Below are 23299 nucleotides of genomic sequence, written 5' to 3' on the forward strand. Positions count from 1 at the left end.
TCAGGATGCAAAACGCTTGGAACAACTGTCCCATCGCCAGTTCAGCTCTTGGAACGAGCTCAGTAAATGCTTGTTGAATGAATGAAGGTGTGAAGGTGAGTGAATACAGAGGACTTGTCGCTTGTGGTCTCACGTTAACTGTACCATTTAGAACGTTGCTTTGGTGGAGTTCAGTGAATGGTGGCACGTGAACGACTGGATTCTTGGTCTGCAGAATATTGCCATCTCACGAGGAAGAATGGGGAGACTCTAGAAGAAGTTCTTGGAAACATGCTTCAAATCATGAGGTGGTGAGGCCTCTCCTTCCACCAGCCCTGCCAGCAGATAAAGGAGGAAGAGGAAAGAGAGGTGGGGCCTCCCTGCCACCGACCCGCAGAGCCATCCTCCGACCCCGAGCCACACCAGCACTGCAGAGCACAGGTGCCAGTTTCAGGAAAGAGAGAGTAACACCGGTGAAAAGGTTGCTTCTGCTTCAGAGATCATTAATTTTCTAGAAAGACAGTGGGTTCCCTTGCCATGAACATGCATGTGCCTGTGCTTTCTGTGTGCTGTTCTTCATGGGGGAGGGGGCGACAGGTGAACCAGCCGGGTCAGGAATTAAAGTTCCCTGAGCAGTGCGTGAATGAGGCCGCTTCCTGGAGCCGCTCTGGGTTAGCACTGGGTCCCAGGCTTTTTCACTAATGGGGGCCCTTTATCATTTTCCTCCCATCGCTGAGATGTTTTGGAATTTCTTTTCTTACCAGATTTTATTTACTACAGAATAATACTTTTTCTTATTAACCAAACACACAAAGGTACCGCTGCTGGCTTCTGACTGGCCCAAGGTGATCAGCTAGACCACTCTGAGCTGGTATAAAGACAGCCCAAAGCAAAGGGCTTGACATTTTTATTAGCTAGTATTCCCCATGACGACTAAAAGATTGATTTATATCTGGCTTCTGAAAATGCTGAAAGTCTCTCCAGGGCCTGAATAATAAGCCCTCAATAAATGTTAGCTGCTATTCTTATTACAGTTATTGTTGTTACATCATCATCATCTCTGTGGCCTTCTGGGAAACTGAGAACACGAGATTAAGAGCCACGATCCGTACACAGATGGCAGCAATCACAATGATGATAATGGCTGAGGTTCCCTGCACCCTCGCTGTGAGCCGGGTGTTCTTTCCCATGCTTTACGGGCATGTCTCATTTAATCTTCCCACAACCCTTGGAGGGAGGCATTATTTTCCCCCCACTTTACAGATGAGGATCAAAGAGGTGACATAACTCGCCCAACATAAGTGTCAGAGGGAGCGAAGGTCTGTCTGATTTAGGCCTGGGCTGGTCCTTGCAAGAAGGGCCTTCTCAGTCTGATTCCTCAAAGAAGCATCAGTTATATTAACTCCTGGCTTTACATTCTTGATCCTGGAAAACTCCACATATGGTTGTGTGGCTCCTCATAGGGAAGTTACAGACATTTGGCTGAATCTGAATACTTTCCCTAGTTCTGGAAATTGCACATATGTCTTCCTCGTGGTGAGTTCTTTGGAGCAGCTACCCTCTTTGATCTCTCCGGAGGGCTTCAATATACTCATGGAGAAGACGACGGAATAAACTTCCTGGTGAGCCGGAGCTCTCCTCCCTCAGCCTTGAATGGTTCCCTCAAAGGATATACACAGCCCGTTCCACCTGGCTCAACACGCCCTGCCATCTTTCTACCTCTCTCTCTGAATGGTGTCAGATGATCCTGTGGCCCAGTGCACACACCAGTTTCCAAAGCCCAGTAGATTTTAGAGTTTCGTTTGATTTGAGTCTCCCTGAGAATCAACAAGGAAACCCAGAATGAAGGCCGGAAGTTGCTGTTGCTGCAGAACACAGGGGTGTGTGCAGAGATTCAGGATTGTAGCAGGAACCCTGGACCCAACCTGCAAAAATGGGGAATTTGTTTTACAACCATGGGGATGCTTTGTAAACTCTGAGAGCAGGAACGTAGCCAGTCTTAAGAAAGCCTGGAACCGCAGAGTAGAATGCCTTGAAGACCCTCTCTTTGTCATTTGATCTCTGCTTTCCTACATCCTCAGCAGACCAACTCTCTCTGCTGCTCTGCGGACAAGGTGGGCAAAAGGTGGCTGCCTCAGAGTTTCCAAGTCGCTGGAGAGACTGCCTTCTTTCTCGGCCCTGCACCAGATTCCCAGGGAAGGAGGCTTGATTGACTTGCCGGGGTCAGGTGACCAGCCCTGGTGCAAAGTGGTTGGATCATTTTGAACAGATATGAAGGCTGGTACCCATAAGGTTAAATCGTGGAGACAGTTAAGGGCATCATTGTCTTAACAGTTGATGGTTGACCCTTCCTCCCCAAAAGAGGGTCTGCTTTAGCCTCTCCCCGCTTTCCTGAGGCTGCTCTGTCCCCAAGATTCCCTGGTGGACATAGAATCGGCTGCCTCCTGCCATTCCTGATGTCAGGAGGCAGTCACCCTACCCGGGTCTGGAGTTCCCTGTGATGTTCCCCTGCTCAGGCCAGGATCTAGATGGGCATCTGAGACCATCCTTGAGAACAAGAAGCAGGGTTGGCGGTAAAGTTTGGATTATTCGAAGGTGGTCTGGTCCTCTGTGAACTCTAGGAAGAGACAGTGGAGTTTGGTAACGGGGACTGCATGTGGTAGGGGGATGAGTGCACAGCAAACAGGGTGCCCCCAGGTGGGGCAGAGCTGAGGGGAGGGGCCACTGGGACAGGGCCAGGCCCACGCCACACGTTGCTTTGCCTCAGCTCCTATACCTGAGAGCCCACTGAACAGTGCTCACGTGCTCCGTTTGTTCTGAGGGTTCCATAAGTTTATTCTGGTATTTTAATTTTTTTTTTAATGTGGAACATTATAGAAATCCAGAAAAGCACAAAGAAGAAAATACAACTCACTTAGAAACTATTCACTGTGAACGTCTTAGGGTATATGCTTCTGGTATTTTAGGTTTTGATTTTTTTTTTTTTAATGAACAGTTTTGGGGGGATGGAGCAAAAATGGGGTCACACTAAATGAACTGTTTTGAAACCTACTTTCTTCACTCTCTCCCATATTCGTACATGGTCTTTGACAACACTTCTGCAAGTTTGCATGGAGGATGGAGAAAAATATCTGCTGCATTCATTGGCTCCCCACAGGGCCCTGAGGAGCTGCAGCCCCTCTCTTGATTTCTCTTTTCCTTCTGGTAAAATTATGGAACGTCTTCCTCACGTCACCCTCATGCCCACCCCCACTACTGTCCCGAGGGCAGCAAGCCCACTCCTGCATGTTCCCAGCGCCGGGCACTGGCACCTTGCTGTGTGCACTTGCTGTGGTCACCCCTGCTGGGTGGCCCATCCACAGCTCAGATGCTGGCAGGCTTCCTGCACCCCTGCTGCTGTCAGCCCAGGGCTGCCATCAGCCCGTCTGTCCGTTCAACGTCCCTCCTGTCCTCTGCTTTGCAGGCTCTCACCCAGGGGTTGCAGAGGGAGCTGCTCTGGAGCTGACCCAGCACAGAAAACCATCAGGTAACATCAACAACCAAAATCAAAATAACCATCTATGGAGTTCCTTTCTGAACCATTTGGGTGAAAAGCACCCTCACAGCCATTAAAGTTTATTTTGGCCATAATTCTACAAGCCAGATAGGATTCCCCCCATTTTATAGGTGGAAAAACTGAGGCCAGAGAAATCAAGAGTAGTACTTAGGGTCACTCTGCTGGTAAAAGGTGGACTGGAGATTTGAATCCAGGACAGGTCTGATCCAATGTCATATGCTGTCTTCTACCCCATGCTGCCTCTGCAACTAAAGAGTTAAGAAGGGTGCAGAATGTAGGTAGAACATCTCGGGGAGACCGAGGGTCAGAGAGGTCATCCAAGCTGGTAGTCCTTCCTTGCCTGAGGGCTGGGCTGGGCTCCCGGCCTAAGAATCTCCTTTATCGGGATTTGTTAAAAGTATAGATCCGGGGCTGTCTCCTAGAGATTCTGATGTGGCACATCTGGGGAGGGACCTGGGGACCTGTGTCTTTGTAGAGCTTCCTAAATGACTTGGAAACACAGCCAGGCTTGGGGACTGCTGGTGAAATAGTAGCAGATCCTCACTGTTTGCAGCCACTGGGTGCTCACTGAGTGAAGAACAACAGCCCGATAAGGGGTCTACTACGATCATCCTCAAATTAGAAGATAGGGAGAGTGAGGCCCAGAGAGGTTAAGAAGCTTACTCAAAGTCACACAGCTCCAAAGTGGCAAAGAGGACTTTGATCACGATCAGAGCCTGTGCTCACATACCGCCTTCACCTACCCCTGCAGCCAGGACACCTCCCTATTCAGCCTCACGGGAAAATCCTGCATTGCTTACCCTGCCTCGGCTATTATGGCCTCAGGGAATGGAAAATCTCCCAAGTGCATCCTGGGAGGCAAAGATGAAGTGCACATAATATTTCTGTTTGGAATTTTGGTTGCCTGGGGCTACTCTCTGACCTGGACACATAACGGAGGGCACGTGACACAGATGGCCAGCGTTGATGCTAGCCCAGGAGACGTCAAGACCACATTCTCACACGCTCACCTCGGAAACAACAGGCATCTTCCTTCCTCCTGGAGCAGGAGCTGGCAGGAAAAAGAGGGAGAGCCCTCTTTGTCCCTTGGTTTGTGGGTTATTTTGTTTTGTTATTTTGGGGTGATTCCAGGATCTTAACACCTTCAGTGCCTGTCACACTATCCCTCTGTTCTCCTAGGGTGACCTTGAGCCGCAAAACTGCTGTCCACGTGGACCAGGGCTGACATCGCACGTCCGTCTGCCAGGACCCCTGCGTCCAAACTCCGAGACATGGCGACCAATGGCAGCAAGGTGGCCGATGGGCAGATCTCCACGGAGGTCAGCGAGGTCCCCGTGGCCAATGACAAGCCCAAAACCCTGGTGGTCAAGGTGCAGAAAAAGACGGCGGACCTTCCAGACCGGGACACATGGAAGGGCCGCTTCGACTTCCTCATGTCCTGCGTGGGCTACGCCATCGGGCTGGGCAACGTCTGGAGGTTCCCATATCTCTGCGGGAAGAACGGTGGCGGTAGGTGCTGGCCTGGCGACCTCCTGCTGGGTCTGCAACCCCCCCTCCCGACACACACACACGGAGAGTGTCCTGCTTAGGCATTTTCTGGGGTGACCTTGGGGAAATGGGTCCCCTAAAGACTCCAATGGGAGTGCCAGGCCCCACGTCCTGCTGCTTGTCCTTTTCCAAAGGATTCCCAAAGGGCAGTAGTCCTCTGTTAATGATGCCAAAACGTTCCCGTCTTCATTCTGCAAAGTGCAGGGCATGGGTCTTGAGCAAAGGACGTCCTCGGGCCTCACTTTGGCTTTGGGTGCTGCTTTTCAGGCAGAATATAATGAAATCGTGGCAGGGGCCCCAGAACGCCCCGCTGTGATGCTCTCTCTGACTGACCAGGTTTCTCAAAGCCCAAGGCCACGAGCATCTCTCTTCTCGACCCCGCAGGGGCCTTCCTGATCCCCTACTTCCTGACGCTCATCTTTGCGGGGGTCCCGCTCTTCCTGCTGGAGTGCTCCCTGGGCCAGTACACGTCCATCGGGGGCCTGGGGGTGTGGAAGCTGGCCCCCATGTTCAAGGGTGAGTGTGCAGAGTGGAGCTGTGGGTCGTGGTCGGGCTCCTGCCCACACCTCCGGGCCCTGGACAGAGGGAGCTGTTGGGTCCCGTCTGAGCAGCGGGGAGCCCTTGCAGGGGCCAGGTGACCCATGGCAATGCTGGTCAGAGGAGGACCCAGTCCAGAGGCCCCGCACGCACATCAGCCCGCCCTGTCCTGTGAGCTCATTTCCCCAGCAGGGGCTGGGCGCGACTTTCTTTGCTTCCTTGCTCAGTGCCTGACGGACACTCGGGTGGACACGTGGAGGGTCGTGCTTGCCTGGCAAGCCAAGGCCCCAGCCCGCCCTGCAACCAGCCTGTGCTGGGTCCCAGACCAAGTCCTGGCTCCCTCACTTGCCATGTGTGTGTGACCTTAGCCAAGTCCCTGCTTCTCTCCAAGGTCCAGTGACACTGTAGATGTCCTGGAAAATGACAACAATGACAGGAGCTGGGATGGTTATTATTATCACTGTATTAAATGAAGGTCATGATGATGTGTCTGGTCCCAGGTGTGGGCCTGGCCGCTGCTGTGCTGTCGTTCTGGCTGAACATCTACTACATTGTCATCATCTCTTGGGCCATCTACTACCTGTACAATTCCTTCACCACAGTGAGTGGCCCCTTGGACCGCCCGCCCCCCCAGAAGGAGCCAGACCCAGACCCCACCCTCCCTCCACTGGGACCACCGTTCTGCCGACAGGGCCATTCCTCCGGGTGGCGGGCGTGGTTTGTCTTCAGCAGCCCTTGTGTCCTCGTCATAGCACCATTCACCCATATTACATGGACCCAGACAGCCTGGGTTCAAATCCTGACCCTAGTCTATACCAACTGTGCCGCTTCAGGAAAGAGACTTAACCTCTCTGAGCCACAGTGCCCTCATTTATAAGATGGGGCTTAAGCTAAAACTCACCTCACCTCATACGGTTGTGTGAGGATTAAGGAGTAATATGTGTAAAGTGCTTAGAACCATACCCAGCAAAGAACAAGCACTGTAAGTGTTCACGGTTAACTTCATCGTGCATGGGCTCAGACGGGCACGGTCACTTAGCCAAGGTCACGTAGCTGGGAAGTGGCCCCAGGGTGGACACAGGAGACCTTATGGTACAGCTCAGAGAGCTGGTTTTCAGAGTGAAAAGGCTGAGGTTCAAATTTCAGCCCTGGCACGTAGGAGCTGTGTGATCTTGAGCAAGTTGCTGCCCCTCTCTGATCTCTAAAATGGGGATCACAACATGACCTGCATCTGGAGCTGTTGGGAATGGGAGGTGAGATAATGGCTGTGAGGAGGCTCAGAGGACCATGAGGATGCACGGGATGTGCTGGGACCACTGTTGCCAGCTCTTGGGGGCTTATGTGGTTTATCTGTGCCGCTGTGTCTTTGCAGACGCTGCCGTGGAAACAGTGTGACAACCCCTGGAACACAGACCGCTGCTTCTCCAACTACAGCATCGTCAACACCACCACCATGACCAGCGCCGTGGTGGAGTTCTGGGAGTGAGTGCGGGGCCATCCCCAGGGGTGGTGGTGTATCACTCAGGGCCAGTGAGAACAACAGCGAGCTATTCACTGCAAGATTTTAAGCAGGAAAGTGACATGATCAGACATTAGAAGGGGCTGGAGTGGGGACAGAGCAGAAGTGAAGGGGGGTGGGGGTCCTGCTGGGAGGCCACTGCAGACATCCAGGTGAGCAGCCATGGTGGCAGAACTAAGTCACTGGCAGGTCCCTTGAGCAAACAGCACTTTCTCCCGATTAGTGTAACAGGCCCATGGTCCCCACCCAGCTCTTGGAGCCCCGTGATCACAGCTATCAGCACCATCACGCCCTGGGCACCCCCGGGTCACTCCAGCCCCCGCCAGCCCCACGTAACTTTGTCCTCCCTCCGATGTTCCACCAGGCGCAACATGCATCAGATGACAGACGGGCTGGATAAGCCAGGTCAGATCCGCTGGCCTCTGGCCATCACCCTGGCCATCGCATGGATCCTTGTGTATTTCTGTATCTGGAAGGGTGTTGGCTGGACTGGAAAGGTAAGAGGTGTGCACAGTGGGGACCCAAGGGGGACGGGTCTACAAAGGGACCTCTGCTCTGGGTGAGGAGGCGATAGCTCCCAGGAACCCCATCCAACTTTGACTTAAGCAGGTGCCTTCATCTCTCTGTGCCTCGGTTTCCTTTCCTGTAAAATAGGAATAATATCATTACCTACCTTCTGGGCAGTTTTAAGGATTAAAGGAAATACTGCAAGTCATGCTCTTAGTGCAGTGCCAGGCTCATGGTGAGTCCCTTGAGATCGAGATTCCCGTGGGCCGGGCAGAGCCATCGCAAAGTGGAGGGCAAGTGTGGCTCCTGGACCATTTGACAAACCATCCCTGAGATCTCCTCTGTTCCAAGCTTTGTTCTAGGTGCAGGTGATCCAGAGGTGAGCACAGTTACATCCCGGCCTTTGAGGAGGTAATAGAGATGGATTGGTTAATGGTTAAATACTCAGGCCCTGTGTTCAAACAGTTCTGGCCCATCTTGGCCATTTATGTGGCTGTGTGACCTGGAACAAATCACTTTGCCTCTCTGAAGCTCAGTTTCCTCTCCTGTAAAATGGGATCAATAACTGCTTATCCATTGGTTTGTTATGTGAATCAAATGAGCTGGTGATTTTGTAAAGAAATCAGAAACTAGCAAAAGGAGTTGTTATTGTTTTTGTTTTCATTTTTGGCAAAGGCAGAGCCGTGCCAAGCTGGGATGGCCAGCCTGGGGACACCTGGGGATCAAATTGCCAATCAGATCGGGGGTGAGGTGGGGACTGGCCTCACCCCCACCTCTTTCTGTCTTCAAGCCCCACCCCAGGAGTCTGGGGACAGAAGATGGCCAAGTCTCTCACTGGCCTGGACCGGAAGGAAACTCAGAGGGCAAGGGTATTGTCTGAGGTCTTAGAGCAAGTAAGGGAAAGAAAGGAATTGAACTGAGTAAGGATCAGACAGGGAGGTCCAGACTGCCCAAAAAGCTGAAACGAGCAAAACAGAACCTTAGTGAATTACACACTTGGGCACGGACCCAGCTAACGAAAAGCTGCCCAGTTGCAGTCAGGTGGGACCTTTGGACCCACCGGGTTCTCAGAACCAAGGCCGCTGTCAAATATCTCTGTTTTGTCCCTAGGCTAGGTGAGCAGGAGGAGGGCACAGGTGTCTCCCAGCCCAACTTCAGGTAGCAGAAGAATGTAGGGCCCAAGGGCTTTGGAGGAGACAGAGCTGAACTTGAATGTCAGTCCCCTGGGCCCTAGCTGTGTGCACTTGGGCAAGTCACTTCACTTTTCCGAGCCTCAGTTTCCTCATCTGCTAAATGGTCACAATAATAGTGCCTTACAGGGTTGTCTCAAAGACTAAGTGAGATAATCAGTCTGTATAGAATGTAGAGCGTATGCCTACCACACAGTCGGCACTCAATACATTGTGTCTATTATAATTATTTGAGGGTGGTACCTAAAGTTCCTGCTACCTTAGGAGACTGACTACTTCTTGGGGACAGAGAGTAGAGCCCCTCTCACTGCATCTTTTGAGTGAGTCAACCAGTCTATCAATGAGCATTTACTGAGCTCCTACTATATACCTGGCTCCATGCCAAAGACCCAGTGAAGAGCAAGACACAGATGACATGGATTAAGCATGTTGTATGTCCTCATACACCCCACCTTTCTGAGCAAAAAGGTTGATTGTACCCAGACAAGAAAAAGCTAGGTTCAGAGAGGATAAGAAATTGACCCAGTGTCACACAGCTTGTAGGTGACACAGGTGGTTTTAAATCCCCTTTTCCTAATTCCAAGTACAGTGGTTTTTCTGCTGGATCGTGGCTGCCTTTCCTAAGCCTGAAGAGTCTCAGAGTTGTCAGGGAGATGAGACTAACCCAGAGAACAATTCATGCTGACCGGGAAGTAGGGGCACATCAGACTTGGAGGTACAGAGGTCATTGAACTTGAAAGTTGCTCTTTCACACTGGTGAGCAAAGAAATGCCATTTCAGACAGTGACGTCAGTCTCTTGATTATCAATTTAAAATAATTTGTAAGGTGATTATCCTCAGTGCTGGCCCCTTTGTGGGAAAGGCACTCTCTGTAGTACTGGACGAAGTTCAGTTTCTGGGAGGTAATTAGGCAATGTGGATCAAAAAGCCTTGAGAAGTTTATTCCTTTTTACTCAGTAGTTCCACTTCTAAGAATTTTTCTCGAGAATAGTATAATAATTTTGTAGACAAAGTTTTATCTACAGGGTGTCCGGTGTAGTAATATTGAGACTCACATAAAATTGGAAATAACCTGAATGGATAACAGTAGGGGAAATTTTAAAAAGGGTGGTGGGACCTCCTGAGGGACTGTTTTGTATAATTAAAAATCATAGCGTTATGAGACAGTAAAACAGCATTCAGTAAACTAAACAAGAAACAAGCTGTATGTACTGTGTTTTTTAACTTTAAACATGTTAAATGAAAAGGCAAGTATATAATTTGCACCTCATTTGTAAGAAAATGTAATCATATATGCAAAGGAAAGTCTCAAAAGAGAACATTAAAATATTAACATCCATTCACTTATGTATTTGTCAGGCAGTTACTGAGTGTCTACTATATACCATGGACTGTTCTAGGCACTGGGAAAACAGAGAAGTGAACACGACAAGCCCTGTCCCTCATGTAACTTGTATTCTACGGGCTGTTGAAAGGAACTTTAATTTGTGTGTGTATTCATGTGTAATTTAAAATTTTCCTTGTCACCACATATATTATTTGAATACTTTAAATAAAAATTAAAAAATAGGAAGGGTAGGGAAAGGGGAAAAAATGGGTGCTGAGCTGGTTGATTCAGACACCAAGGAGCAGCTTCAGAAAAGTGGCCAAGAGGAGCAGGTTAGGAATCCAGGAAGGCTTCCTGGAGGAAGATGAATTGGAACCAAGCCCAGAGCCACAACAGGTAGGGATGTAGGTAAAGTGGTTAAGGAAAGCATGGGTGCGCTGGAAGGGGCGTAACCCTTCGCTCCCTTTCCTCCCAGGTGGTCTACTTCTCTGCCACGTATCCCTACATCATGCTGATTATCCTGTTCTTCCGCGGAGTGACGCTCCCTGGGGCCAAGGAGGGCATCCTCTTCTACATCACACCCAACTTCCGCAAGCTGTCGGACTCTGAGGTGAGCGACCTCCCGACCTGGTCCTGGAGCGCCCCCCGCTGGGTTAAGAGCACATCTGAGTCCTGAGGCATCGTTTACCACTTTTAGGATAAGTTATCGCACCTCTCGGACCCCGTTATGTAACCTGGGGTTGCTGCCTGTTAGAGCTGGTTAGCACGTGTAAAAGGCCCTGGGACGTTCCGGGCTATGATTATGATTTTGACTTTTTTTTTTTTTTTTAATCATTCTGCCTATAGGTGTGGCTGGATGCGGCTACCCAGATCTTTTTCTCCTATGGGCTGGGCCTGGGATCCCTGATCGCTCTCGGCAGCTACAACTCTTTCCACAACAATGTCTACAGGTGCTTCCCCGCGGCCACGCCCCTCCGAGACCACGCCCCTCCCCTGGCCGGTCAACTCCACCCATCTCTGAGCCAAAACCTTCTGGCCACTTCTTCCGGTTCCGCCCCTTCCCTTGGGGGGCGGGGGGGGGGCACACTAGTAGCTCGGCTCACAGGTACCCTCCTCCGCCTGGCCCCTTGATAACCACAGCCCACTAGCTCACCTTCCCGCCAGCCCCACCCTTCCTGACCCCACCCCTCCCTCTCTGCAGGGACTCCATCATCGTCTGCTGCATCAATTCCTGCACCAGCATGTTTGCAGGATTTGTTATCTTCTCCATCGTGGGCTTCATGGCCCATGTCACCAAGAGGTCCATTGCTGATGTGGCGGCCTCAGGTCAGCATCGCACTGGGGAGGGCTGGGGGGAGGGGCTAACCCCGCACCGGCTTTGCGATCTTCATCGCTGTCACCGTCATCACCACCGTGGCTCGCTGGCGTTGAGTGTCCCTACCTGCCAGCAGTGCCCTGAGCATTTACATGGACAGTGTCCCTGAATCTTCCCAACACTATGGGGTCAGTGCTCTTGTTATCCTCATCTCATAGGTGAGGAAACCGAGACTCACCAAGGTCACCTACCCAAATTAACAGAGCTCAAAGGTGGTAGGACTGGAGTTGACCCCAGACCTGGCTGGTTGCAAAGCCAGGCCATACTGGCACCTCCAGCACGATCCTGGACATCTGGGGGGAGCAGACCTACTCTTGCCCCCTGGGATATCAACTTCGGTCCAACCCAGACACCTTCACCATCGTGGCTCAAAGCACCCCCATCGGTGCTTTTGTCCCAGTTCCAAAAAGTTTCTCACCAAGTGGGCTGTGCCCACTCTGCTCCCCACAGTCATCCATGCCACAGGGTCCAAGGACAGCCCCAGGCACACCCCCTTCCCTGCTCAAACACGGGGGACCCACTGTGTGCTCAGCAGAGGCTCAGGGAGGCAATGTGACCTGTCCCTTCTCTGTCGTGGGGAGCTGGGCGTGTCGTGCAGAAAGGAATATTCCCCTCCAAGGGTTTGCTCTCCCTTGCACGGGCAGCGTACCATCTCATTTCTCTGGAACTTCCCAGCCAACCCCCTTTCCAGAGCCAGACCCCAGAGAGGTTACAGTCTCTTTCCTTCTTCCACAGTTTTCCCTGATCTCCTGAATACCCGCCCCCAGACACTCAAACACAGTGTCCCAAACTCCTCAAGCCTTCTCCTACCCTGTTCTCCCATCGTAGCAAAGGGTTCCAGTGTCTAGTGCCCAGGCCAGACCCCCAGCATCATCCTGGACCCTTCCTTCGTCTTCCCTCACCTTCCCTCGCAAACCAGCCAAAACCAGGGCCTGCCCACTCTGCCTTCTGAGTATCTCTCCATCCGGCCCCCTGTCTGCGCCTGCACTGTCCCCAGTCCCCACCGCTGGCCAGGCCACTGCAATCCCTCCTCTTATCTCATTGGTCCCCTTGCCTCTGAACCCAACTCTGTAGCCTCCTGCTTCCCCCTTCCTCAGCCCCTCCCCCCAACTGTTTCCTTGTCTGGAAAAGGAGGCTGATAACACTCACCGAAACGTTTACTCTGAAGATGAGATGAAATAAAGCTTAGGAAGTGGGTGCGCTGGGGATGCCGCAGGTGCTCGGCGCCTTGTATTTTTTCCTCTTCTGCCCTTCCTGCCACAGGCCCTGGGCTGGCGTTCCTGGCATATCCGGAGGCGGTGACACAGCTGCCCATCTCTCCCCTCTGGGCCATCCTCTTCTTCTCCATGCTGCTCATGCTGGGCATTGACAGCCAGGTGAGGATGCCCTCCCTGGCACCTTGAGGAGCCCCCACCCAGCCTCACTGGTCCAGGACCAAGCAGGGAGAGGAACCCATTGTCTTAGGCCCCCTAGAAACTGGCCAAGAGTTTCAAACCCCTAGGATGTTCTACCACATGAGACTTCAGGGATCAGCTCAGCTACCTTCCCCATTTTCCAGATGGGGAAATGGATGCCCAGGGGGAAGGGATTCTCCCGAGGTCACAGAGGGAGGCAGAGGGAGAGTCAGGCCTGGAACCCAGGTTTCCCCTGGCCCTGCCGTCCCCACAGGGTGAGGCTTTGGGTGGGTGGGGCTGGGGCTGCCTGGGGTGGCTGACCTCCACCCCCCACAGTTCTGCACAGTGGAAGGCTTCATCACTGCCCTGGTGGACGAGTACCCCAGGCTGCTCCGCAACCGCAGGGAGCTCTTCATCGCCGCCGTCTGCATCGTCTCCTACCTGATTGGCCTGTCTAACATCACCCAGGTGAGCGCGTCAGCACCTGGCACATCTCTGCTGCTGCCTGCCCGGGGCCACTCCCAGGCCCTCTGTGCCCCAGCCTTGTCCCATCCCACCTTTCATTTTGGTGGACAAGACTGACATGCAACTTAGATCATTAAATGTCACGAAGAACAGAGGATAGTGGGACAGAGCATGAATAGCAGGGGTGGGAAGGACAGTGCCTTGGACAGAGTAGTCAGGGCAGTCCCTCTGAGGAAGTGACATTTGAGCTGGAACTCACATGGCGAGGAAGAGCCAGCCAGGGGAAGATCTAGCTAGGGGAGGAAAGCACAGCAGGTGCAAAGGCCCTGGGGTGGGAATGGGCTTGGCAAGCTTGACGGACAGGAACAAGGCCAGCGTGGTAGCAACAGAGGGAGTGGGAGAGTAAGTAGTGGATGCAGAACCAGATCATGCAGGACCTTCCAGGGCGGGCATTTGGATTTTATTTTATTTTATTTTACTTTATATCTCTTTACATTTTATATATTACATTACAGTCTTATTTAAGCTATGGAAGAGCTTATGGAGAGAGACATGACTGGTTTAACATTGTGAACAGATGGCTCGGATGACCAGCTCCTCTTTCTACCCTCCAGCCCTCCCAGAAATGGGGCATTTCCCTCCGCCACCTGGGCATTTTCTTCCCAGTCCCCAGAGTCCATGCCCACATCCTTGCAGGGTCACAAAGACCTCTGTGCTTCCTCTAATCTACCCTCAAGCCTTCTTGCTGCAGTGTAGCCTAATCCCAACCTACACAGCCTGTGTTGACCGTGAACTGAATGCCCTGGTCCCCAGGGGAAGTGGACCCTCTCTCACCTCTTTTGCTTTCGCAGGGGGGCATTTATGTCTTCAAACTCTTTGATTACTACTCCGCCAGCGGCATGAGCCTGCTGTTCCTCGTGTTCTTTGAATGTGTCTCCATTTCCTGGTTTTATGGTAAGCACCAACCCCTCCTCCCTCCCTCCCTCGTTCATTTGTTCATTCATTCATTCATCCCTTTCTTCAGTCATCATTCAGCAAATACGACTTGAACACCAGGCCCTCTCCATACATTAATTTATTTGGTCCTCACTGCAGTTCGATGAAGTTAGCACAGGACGTACCGTGTTTAGAAGATACCGTAAGAAGAAGAGTTAAATAAACTCATTTAAAATGGGAGTCAAAACTTCTTCATAAATTTTGCCATAAAAGAGTTGTTTGAGATTTTATCTAGAAAAAGGAAACTGAAACTATAAAAAAGTTCTAAAGTTAAATATTTTTTAAAAGCTAGGCTATAATTAAAAGTATGCACTATCTTAGAATGTAGGACATGATGATTTTTATTTGTTGATTTTGTGGCCTAAGTTTCCAGACCCAACTGCGTGATAGTGAAAAGGCTGTCCTTCCGGGCACTTTTGTTGTCACAGCAAGATGGTGTTTTTGGAAGAAGTGTTCTCCAGGGTCCCTCTGGGTCCTTGGTATTCTGTGTATGTTGTTTGCAGTCCTGCCACCTCACCCTCCTCATCATTTTCTTCTTGCTTTCTAACTGGTCTAGTGCTGTCAGGTCCTCACTGTCAGTGACTTTGCTGATAATCTGAGCAGTGCCCAGTGCCCAGTGTCACTCTCATGAACTTTAGGACATCTGCAGTGTTGTTTTTTTTTTTTTTTTGCAAGATTGGCAGTTCTTCTTTGCAATTTGCAATCTATCACCAGTTGCTTATGCATCAGATCAGCAGGGAAAACCGCCCCTGCCCAGCAAAGCTTTGAAGGAATGGCTGGGAGAGATGTTGGGTGGGAGGGACACTGAGAGTGACGGGGGTGCTTTTTGTAAGTACATCTTTTTGTTGGTGGATGTTTTCACATTCAGGTGACTTGCTTTCCCATACGACTCGTTTGCTGGGGGATTTGGTTATTGAATACTTAGCTAATAAGGACCCCCACCCCCACCCCAGAGCATTAGCCCCATGTTACAGATGAGGAAACTGAGGCTCAGAGAGGTTAGGTGACTTGCCCGTGGTCACACTGTGAGAAAACAGCAAGTCGGGGCCTTGAGCCTGCAGCCCCCACAGCTCGCTCATCCCTCCTGCTCTTGCTCCAATTGTCACAGGTGTCAACCGATTCTATGACAACATCCAAGAGATGGTTGGCTCCAGGCCCTGTATCTGGTGGAAGCTCTGCTGGTCCTTCTTCACCCCCATCATTGTGGCGGTAAGGGCAGGGCCAGACCGGGCCCTGGGGTGACTCAGGTCCAGAGAGAAACTTCTGGAGCCAAAGGCAGGTGGAAGAAGCCCACAGACCTCTGTTTCCTAGTAATACTATTCTCTCATTTGTGCTGAGCATCTACTCTGTGCCCTGCATGGTACCAGACATGCTGCAGCATCCTCAAACATCAGCACAATAGGCATTATTGCCCCACTTTACTGCTGTCGGACCGGGGCTCACCAGCCAGCATCACCCAGTGGGCTGGTGCTGCGCTCAAACCTGATTCTGAAGCCAAACCAGTCACACGGAGAGGCCTCTTATCCTCAGCGTCCCCCATTCCCTCCTGCAAGGGGAAGCCGAGGCACGAGCAGGCCTGGGAGGGGCTGCCCAGGTCTTTGCAGTGGGGCTGGGCCACTGCATATGTTGTGTCCTGCACAGGGACACTCAGCCAATGGCCGACTGGGGGCGACCTCCCACCCTTGTTCTGCTTGACAAACTGGTTAACCTGGAGGAGGGGATGCCTTTTTCTATTGGTCCTCCCGGAGAAGCTACCTTTTGCTATTGGTCCTTCCAGAGAGGGCACCTTCTTCATATTGGCTCTCCCAGAAGGGATGCCCTTTTCTATTGGTTGCCACAGAGAAGGCACCTTTTTCTGTTGGTCCTCCCAGAAACAGTGGCTTCTTCTGTTATACACAAAGGCGCCTTATGTCCTAGCAGTGGCCTTGGGTGCAGGATTCCCAAGATGCTGGGCCCCTGTGAGGGTCAGCCCCAGGGCAGGGGTGGAGGGCAGTGGACCTGTCAGCTGCAGGGTCTAGGGAGGGGCCTTGGGAGTCCAGTCTGGGTGACTGCCTGCCCCGCTCCTCTCTCCTCTCCCTCCCCAGGGTGTGTTCATTTTCAGTGCTGTGCAGATGACCCCTCTCACCATGGGAAGCTACGTTTTTCCCAAGTGGGGCCAGGGTGTGGGCTGGCTCATGGCCCTGTCTTCCATGGTCCTCATCCCCGGGTACATGGCCTACATGTTCCTCACCTTAAAGGGCTCCCTGAAGCAGGTAAGTCCCTTCTTCGCCCTTCTTGTCGCTGGGCCCCTTCCCCGCTGTGTTGGGCACCACGCCTACCCTCGTGGAGCACAGTCTATTTGGGGAGACAGACAAGTTGATAGCCAGTGAAAGTAGAGTGTCAGAGGTCACGATTGGGGTGGACCAGGGAGACATTCTCCTGCATTGTGGAGGGTTAGAGAAGGCTTCCTAAAGAGGGGACAGCAAAGAAGAGGACTAAGGACCAGCCAGACTTAAAAGTAGAAGCAGGGGAAAAAAAAAGATACAAATGAAGTTATTTACAAGACAGAAGTAGACTTACAGACATAGAAAACAAACTTATGGTTACCAAAGGGAGGTAAATTAAGAGGTTGAGATTAACATATACACACTACTATATATAAAATAGATAAACAACAAGGACATACTATAACACAGGGAACTATACTCAATATTTTGTAATAACCTATACGGGAAAAGAATTTGAAAAAGAATGTGTGTATATATATATATATATATATATATAAGAATATATATATACACATATATATATAAATAAAACCGAATCACTGTGCTGTACACATAAAATCAACTCTACTTCAATTAAAAAATAAATAAATAAATAATAAAAGTAGAAGCAGAGAGAATGTTCCTGGAAGAGGATGGGAAGCATGTGCAAAGTCCCAGGGGTATAAACTGATCAGTGTGGCTGGAGGGTAGAGTGGGGAAGGGTGCAGGGAGGTGATAAGACATGAGGCTGGGAATGTAAGAAGGCTGGACCAGATCATGAACGGCTTTGAAAATCAGGACAAGAACTTTGGACTTTATCCTGAGTTTATCCAACGGCAAATGGGGAGCCGTTGTGGCTTCAGAGCAGATGAAGGGTGGGATCAGATGTGTTAAGAGCTTAACTCTAGACCTCATGTAAGGCACGCTGCCCCCAGCAGGGACCCACTGGCACAGAGGTCCACGTCAGCTCTTGGTTAAATTATATTGAATTCTTGAGTGAAACAAGGCAGTGCTGGAGGTCCAGGTGGTGAGATTTTGATGAAGTAAGTGTAGCCTGGGGAGATTTCACTGAGGAGGGGTGGAAGGCCACAGCTGGGAGGACCTAGATCTGTGCCTCTCAGCCTTATTCCCCACCAAGATGTCCCTGCCAGACACACTCCGAGCCAGAAGGAGGGTCTGTAAGGTCTGCATCATAGGGGTGGTGTGTTGTGCGCAGGCCCCGACTTGCTGGGCCAGCCTCCTCCCTTCACAGAAAGAGCACGTGAGGCGCCGGCTGGGGAAGCTGCTTCCCCACCCCTTGCAGTCAGGTGTTAGCAGAGCTGGGGCCTTACAGCCCTTTCTTCCAACTCCAGGTCCAACACTTTTGTTTACCATGATTCGCTGCTGTGTCTCAAAAGATAGTCAGGTCTTAGAGTGGCAGAGAGGCAGAAAGGGTGCATTTGTGGAAGGGAGCAGAGCCTGTGCAAAGGCCCAGCGGTGGGAAAGGGAAGACTCGTCTGAGGACAGTGCGCTGATGGGGCAGGATGGCAGGGGGTGTGTGCAGAGAAGGTGGGGGGGTTGCACCCCTTCAGCAAACATGCATTGAACACCTGCTATGTGCCAGACACTATTGTCAGTGCTGGGGACACAGCCATGAGCAAAAGTCCCACCCTCATGGACCTTACATTCTGAGAGGGGAAGATCAGCAATTAACAAAATAAAGTCACATTTGATGGGGATGAGGACTATGGAGAAAGAGGGTGTAGGGGGTGCTGGGCAAGCCCTCGCTGAGGAGATAACGCTGAGCCAAGACCTAAGGAGATAGAGACCGAGCTGTGTCACTGTCTGGAAGGAGGGATGTCCCTGGAGGAGGGTACGGCAAGTGCAAAGGCCCTGGGACAGGTGCTTGCTTGGTGCTTGTGAGGGGCAGTGAGGAGGGCAGTGTGGCTGCAGGGTAGTGAGCAAGGGGGTGAGGGGAGAACACTGAGGTCTGCGGTGATGGGCGCCGGGTCCTGTGGGGACTTGTAGGACTTTGGTGAAATGGGAGCCGTTGTGGGGTCCTGAGGAACAGAGGGATGTGATCTGACTTCTGTTTTCACATAACCCCTCTGGCTGGGGTGTTGAGAATAGAATGAAGGGGATGAGGGGCTAGAATGGAAGTGGAGGGCCGGGGGCAGTTACTGCAATGACCCAAGTGAGAGGGAGTGGGTGTGGCCCAGGGGAGCTTTGGAAGGTGTGCAGGAGGGGGCTGGCACCTGGGAGCACCTCACAGGCAGAACAAACAGGGGAGACTTGAGAAGAGGGTGGGCCAACAAGAGGCCAGCCTCCTTCCATCCCAGCCTGAATCCTCCCGCTGTCCACAGCGCATCCAGGTCATGATCCAGCCCAGCGAAGACATCGTCCGCCCCGAGAATGGTCCAGAGCAGCCCCAGGCCAGCAGCTCAGCCAGCAAAGAGGCCTACATCTAGGGGTGCAGGGCGGCTCGCCCACCCACACTCTCACCCCACCCTGGCTGCACACGACCACCACTTGATGTCTGAAGATACCGTCTATCTCAACCTACCTCGAGTGGCGAGTCCAGACACCATCACCATGCAAAGAGAGGGAGGTGGGGACAGTCACACCCCCGTGGGCCCCGCCGTGGGCAAAGAAGATGCCCGATGGCTCCAGCACCTGCGGGCTGGTGACCTTTTTAATCTGGGCCCCATCAGCATCAAGCAGTCGGCCTGTGTGACCGCTGTGATAGATCATTTTTATCCCGCCAGCGAGTGTGATGCGGAGAGGCCGCACACTCCTGGCTTTTAGTTGTATTCCTGACTGTTCTCTTACTGCCGAAACCCATGACTGTTATCTCGGACTTGGCAGGAGTTCGGTTCCGTCGGAACACTGCTCTGTGCACATGAAAAGGGCATTTTGTATAACGGACATTTCCAGGGAGAGCTCACTCTTAAGAGCAGAGAGCCAGCAGAGCTCTTTCATTTTTTGGTTTTCTCCTTCCCGAGGCAGCTTGACAACCCCCAGCCCCTTCGGTATTCCCAGAACTGCTTTCTCAAGCACTCCGCCCCGTGTCCTGTTTCCCTGCCGCCCGGCGGAATGAGCATCTCTGCACTAAGCTTCCCTGCCCCACCCCCCGCTCCGCACCAGGCCATTCTGATTGCGCCTGGCCCAACAGCGATCATTCCCGATGGGCGCTGCTCCTCGGAAAACTGCCACAAGCACAATTGATTTTTTTATCACCATTCCGGGGACCTCAGATCCCGCTGGGGAAATTCCCTAATCAGGAGCCCCAGTTTCTCTTAGGCCGCCCGGCTTTGCAGAGCACAGAACAGTTGCAGAGGAAATCAAAGTGAGGCTCTGTCCTTGAGGCAAAGTGGATCCAGTGATCTTTCTGTCTCCTTCTTAAAATGTCTCCCTCACTGCAACCCCAGTCAAGGCTGCTGCTCTCTCCCCTTCTCTGAAGTTCCCCAATGAGAACCTCCTCACTGCCACTAAAATCTACCAGCCCAGTAACTGAGGAGCTAGTGTTAATCCAGACCTGCCCCGCCAAGTGCTTCCGAGATGAAAGCTGCTTCGTCGGGAAGTAGTATTTGTACCGTTCCAGAACTGGGCTCCACAGTGGTGGCAGCAAATCGGGTGAAGACAGTTTCTTGCAACTCAGCGCTTCTCATTTGCCAGGAACATGGGTTCCCATGTAGCAAATCGTATGTTGTGCCCTGTACTCCTTAGCTAGTTAACTCACGAGTTGTGTTTTACGACTAATCCTTAATAACTATGGTAAATAACTGTGACTGTGGGTTTTTTAATCTGTCATCCGCGTCCAAAAGTCATCCGCGACCAGCATACCGGTTCTTGCAATAAGGTATTACTCTCAGAATATTAAGCACATTCTTGTAGAGAAAAAACAAAAAGTCTGCGTACACATATAAATGCACACATATGTACATTCATCCTCACGCGTGGTACATAGGGTCTCATTTGATATTGTGTAGGAAATCTAAAAGCTTTTCCTGAAGTCATCTGTAAAATAGTCTCATTACTAAGGCATCCCAAATGCCAACTGGTGAATCCAGGATCAAAATGCATATGTATTGTTAAATTATAGGGTTTAGAACAAAAGGAACCCTTCACTGTGTCTCATGGTCCCACCCCGCATCCTTTGTGTGAATTCCTTTAGAATAAGGGCAGGAAGACTTTGAACTTTCTCTTTGTTCTTCATTCTGAAACTAAGAACAAGTCTTTCGAAGACAAATGCAGCGTATTTAATGTTTGTAATCAAATCTAAGTGAGATGTTTGGCAAGAAATCCCTTAACTGATTTCCATCCAAACCTACTTACATAGCACAATATTATGTGTCGTACAGTTACTGTGAGAACTGTGAATATGTGTAACTTTTTTTAGTATTTGCCCTGGGGCGGGAAAGATATTGTATTATCATATATGCTTTTTTTTGCAATAAGGATTTATTCTCAGAACACCAAGTAAATCTATCTCTATATTAAAAAAATATATGTAATATATACATATTCAAACTATATACAGAGCCTGTTTTAAAAAAAAATTACAGTATTATTTAGTAAAATTATCTGTTCTATGGACCAAATGTAAAATATTTATACATGAAGATGCATTTTAAATGTCTATAAATGGTGTTATAACTAGAGCACGGGCGTTATGTACGTTTCTAAGAATATAGAGGAAAAATAATAAAGGTTCTATGATATACAATGGCAGACCTTCAATTCTTTGGGGTGGGGGTCACAATAGCCTCTTTCATCAAAACAACGATAGATACACACAAAACATTTTTCCCCAACAGAGAGAGATTTGGGCTCAAAATCCAGGGACATGGAACTGGACTTCCCCAGAAGTCTTGGAATGAGTGGATAGAAAATGATTCTGAGCCACAGAAGAGAGGTGCTTTCACTGTTGTAAGAAACTTAAATGTGGTCAACTAAATGAAGGTCTAAAACTAGGATAATAGAAGCACATTGAGTTAACAACATTTGCTCCCTCGTGACTCATTCCTCAAAATATTTAATTTTAAAATCTTATTTAAAATTTGAATTCTACAGAGAAGTTGTAAGAAAAGTTCAACAGTCACCCAGGTTCACCAGTTTTTGACATGTTGCCACCTTAAGTCTGTCCGTCAAGGTTCAGTCTGGGAAGCAGAACCACTATGAGTATTATGGAATAAGGGGTTTATTAGAGGAACAAGCCTTATACAGTTGTGGGAGAAGGTAGGAAGTAAGGGTCTGAAAGAGAGAGTCGGGAGATCAGGGGAAAGTCACTAACCAGGTGGGCAGAAGAGGTAGGAGCGGGCCTGGTACACATCAATGCTCAGATGGGGCCATTCTGATGACCGGCTTTGTGAGCGCCCACGATAGTGCCAGCAGATTACTCCCCTCTCGGTCCTGGCAAACCATCCCTTTTGTGGTCCTCATAGACCCTCCCCCGGGACGCGCCTCAGGCTCACTGAGCTGTTGTGGGGCTGCTTGGGAGAGCTGCCCTGTGGGCGGTTGGCCGTGGGGATGGTCACAACAGTGATGATGATAACAGATCCATTGTGGTTCCACTAAGCAGCAGGCCCTGCACCAACTCCTCCCAAGCATTTTCTCATCTGACCGTCAAGACACCCCCATGACGTGTCGACGCTCTCACGCTCATGCCCTGGCCTCACCCCTGCTCCGGCTCCCTTCCCGTTTCCGTTTTTTGTGTGCACCGGCTCCAATATCCACCACCTCCTGTCTGTGCCACAAATGTGGCTATTACCTTTCATAATGGGAAATACATAACAAACGGTATTTTTAAAAAAAACCACAAAGCCACGTGGGCTTGCCAGTGTGGAGGAGGACAATTTACTGACAACATCTCATCATGATGCACATACAGTTAAGGACTGTGAACATTTTGCTCTTGAAGGAAAGTCTTCTTGTGCTAAACAAAATGCTAATGGGGACACGGAGTGGAGAGCCCAGCCACGATGAAGACAATAACATCATAACACCGACTAAGGAGAAATCAGGGGCTCCGGAGACCTGCTTGCTGGAGGTGTCGCCTGATGTTTTCAAGGGGATTTGTTGGTGTTTTCCTTGAGGTTTGGGTCCGCTCAGGTCTGAAAGAAGAAGACACCAAAGACGGAGCTAGAAGTGCAAGGGATCTGAGGGGGGAGGTAAATGTCTTTAAATGGTACAGAGGAGAAAGGGCAGGAGCCAGCAGGGAAACACTCGGGCACCTGTGCCAGGAGAGAGAAACGGAAGGAGGCTTGAGTAGGAAGAGCCTCAGGCTATGGGGCAGGGCTGGGATGGTGTCAGCCAGACCAAAGGACAGCCCCAGTGCCACGGCTGTCATGAAAGGAGCCCCACATGGAGAAGTGCCCAGGCCACAGCACCTCCACCATGCTGGGTCCTGACCGGGCTGCCAGGGGAAAGTGGACTTGTGCAAATGCTACAGCTGCAGCTGGAGACCGCTAGCCAGCTGCACTCCCCTCAGCGGTTCTCCAGGAGTGCAGGGACAAGGAAAGGATGTCTGCATTTCTGAAGGCCTTCTACCTGCCCAGCACTTTCTCCTGGAATGCTGTTAACTCCCCACCACCAACCTGCAAAAAGGTGCAGGCTATTATTTCCATTTATAGATGAGTATGCTAAGGCTCAGAGAGGGACAGCAACTCCCCCAAGGCCACA

General features: G+C 50.9%; 1 protein-coding gene across 1 annotated transcript in view; it reads left to right on the top strand.

Annotated features, from left to right (window-relative positions):
- Positions 1-21185, top strand: part of SLC6A1 (solute carrier family 6 member 1) — a 39147-nt gene extending 17962 nt beyond the window's left edge. Inside the window, exons 2-16 of the mRNA XM_059937733.1 lie at positions 3443-3505; positions 4715-5044; positions 5468-5599; positions 6121-6221; positions 6993-7102; positions 7504-7636; positions 10639-10773; positions 11010-11113; positions 11365-11489; positions 12802-12914; positions 13269-13400; positions 14249-14351; positions 15502-15602; positions 16478-16645; positions 18982-21185. Of these exons, the coding sequence (XP_059793716.1) occupies positions 4807-5044; positions 5468-5599; positions 6121-6221; positions 6993-7102; positions 7504-7636; positions 10639-10773; positions 11010-11113; positions 11365-11489; positions 12802-12914; positions 13269-13400; positions 14249-14351; positions 15502-15602; positions 16478-16645; positions 18982-19086 (1800 nt within the window). The 5' untranslated portion in view covers positions 3443-3505; positions 4715-4806 and the 3' untranslated portion in view covers positions 19087-21185. The remainder of the gene's footprint in view (positions 1-3442; positions 3506-4714; positions 5045-5467; positions 5600-6120; positions 6222-6992; positions 7103-7503; positions 7637-10638; positions 10774-11009; positions 11114-11364; positions 11490-12801; positions 12915-13268; positions 13401-14248; positions 14352-15501; positions 15603-16477; positions 16646-18981) is intronic.
- Positions 21186-23299: the final 2114 nt, after the last annotated feature.

Source organism: Balaenoptera ricei, chromosome 11 (assembly GCF_028023285.1).
Source record: "Balaenoptera ricei isolate mBalRic1 chromosome 11, mBalRic1.hap2, whole genome shotgun sequence".
Taxonomy (NCBI): domain Eukaryota; kingdom Metazoa; phylum Chordata; class Mammalia; order Artiodactyla; family Balaenopteridae; genus Balaenoptera; species Balaenoptera ricei.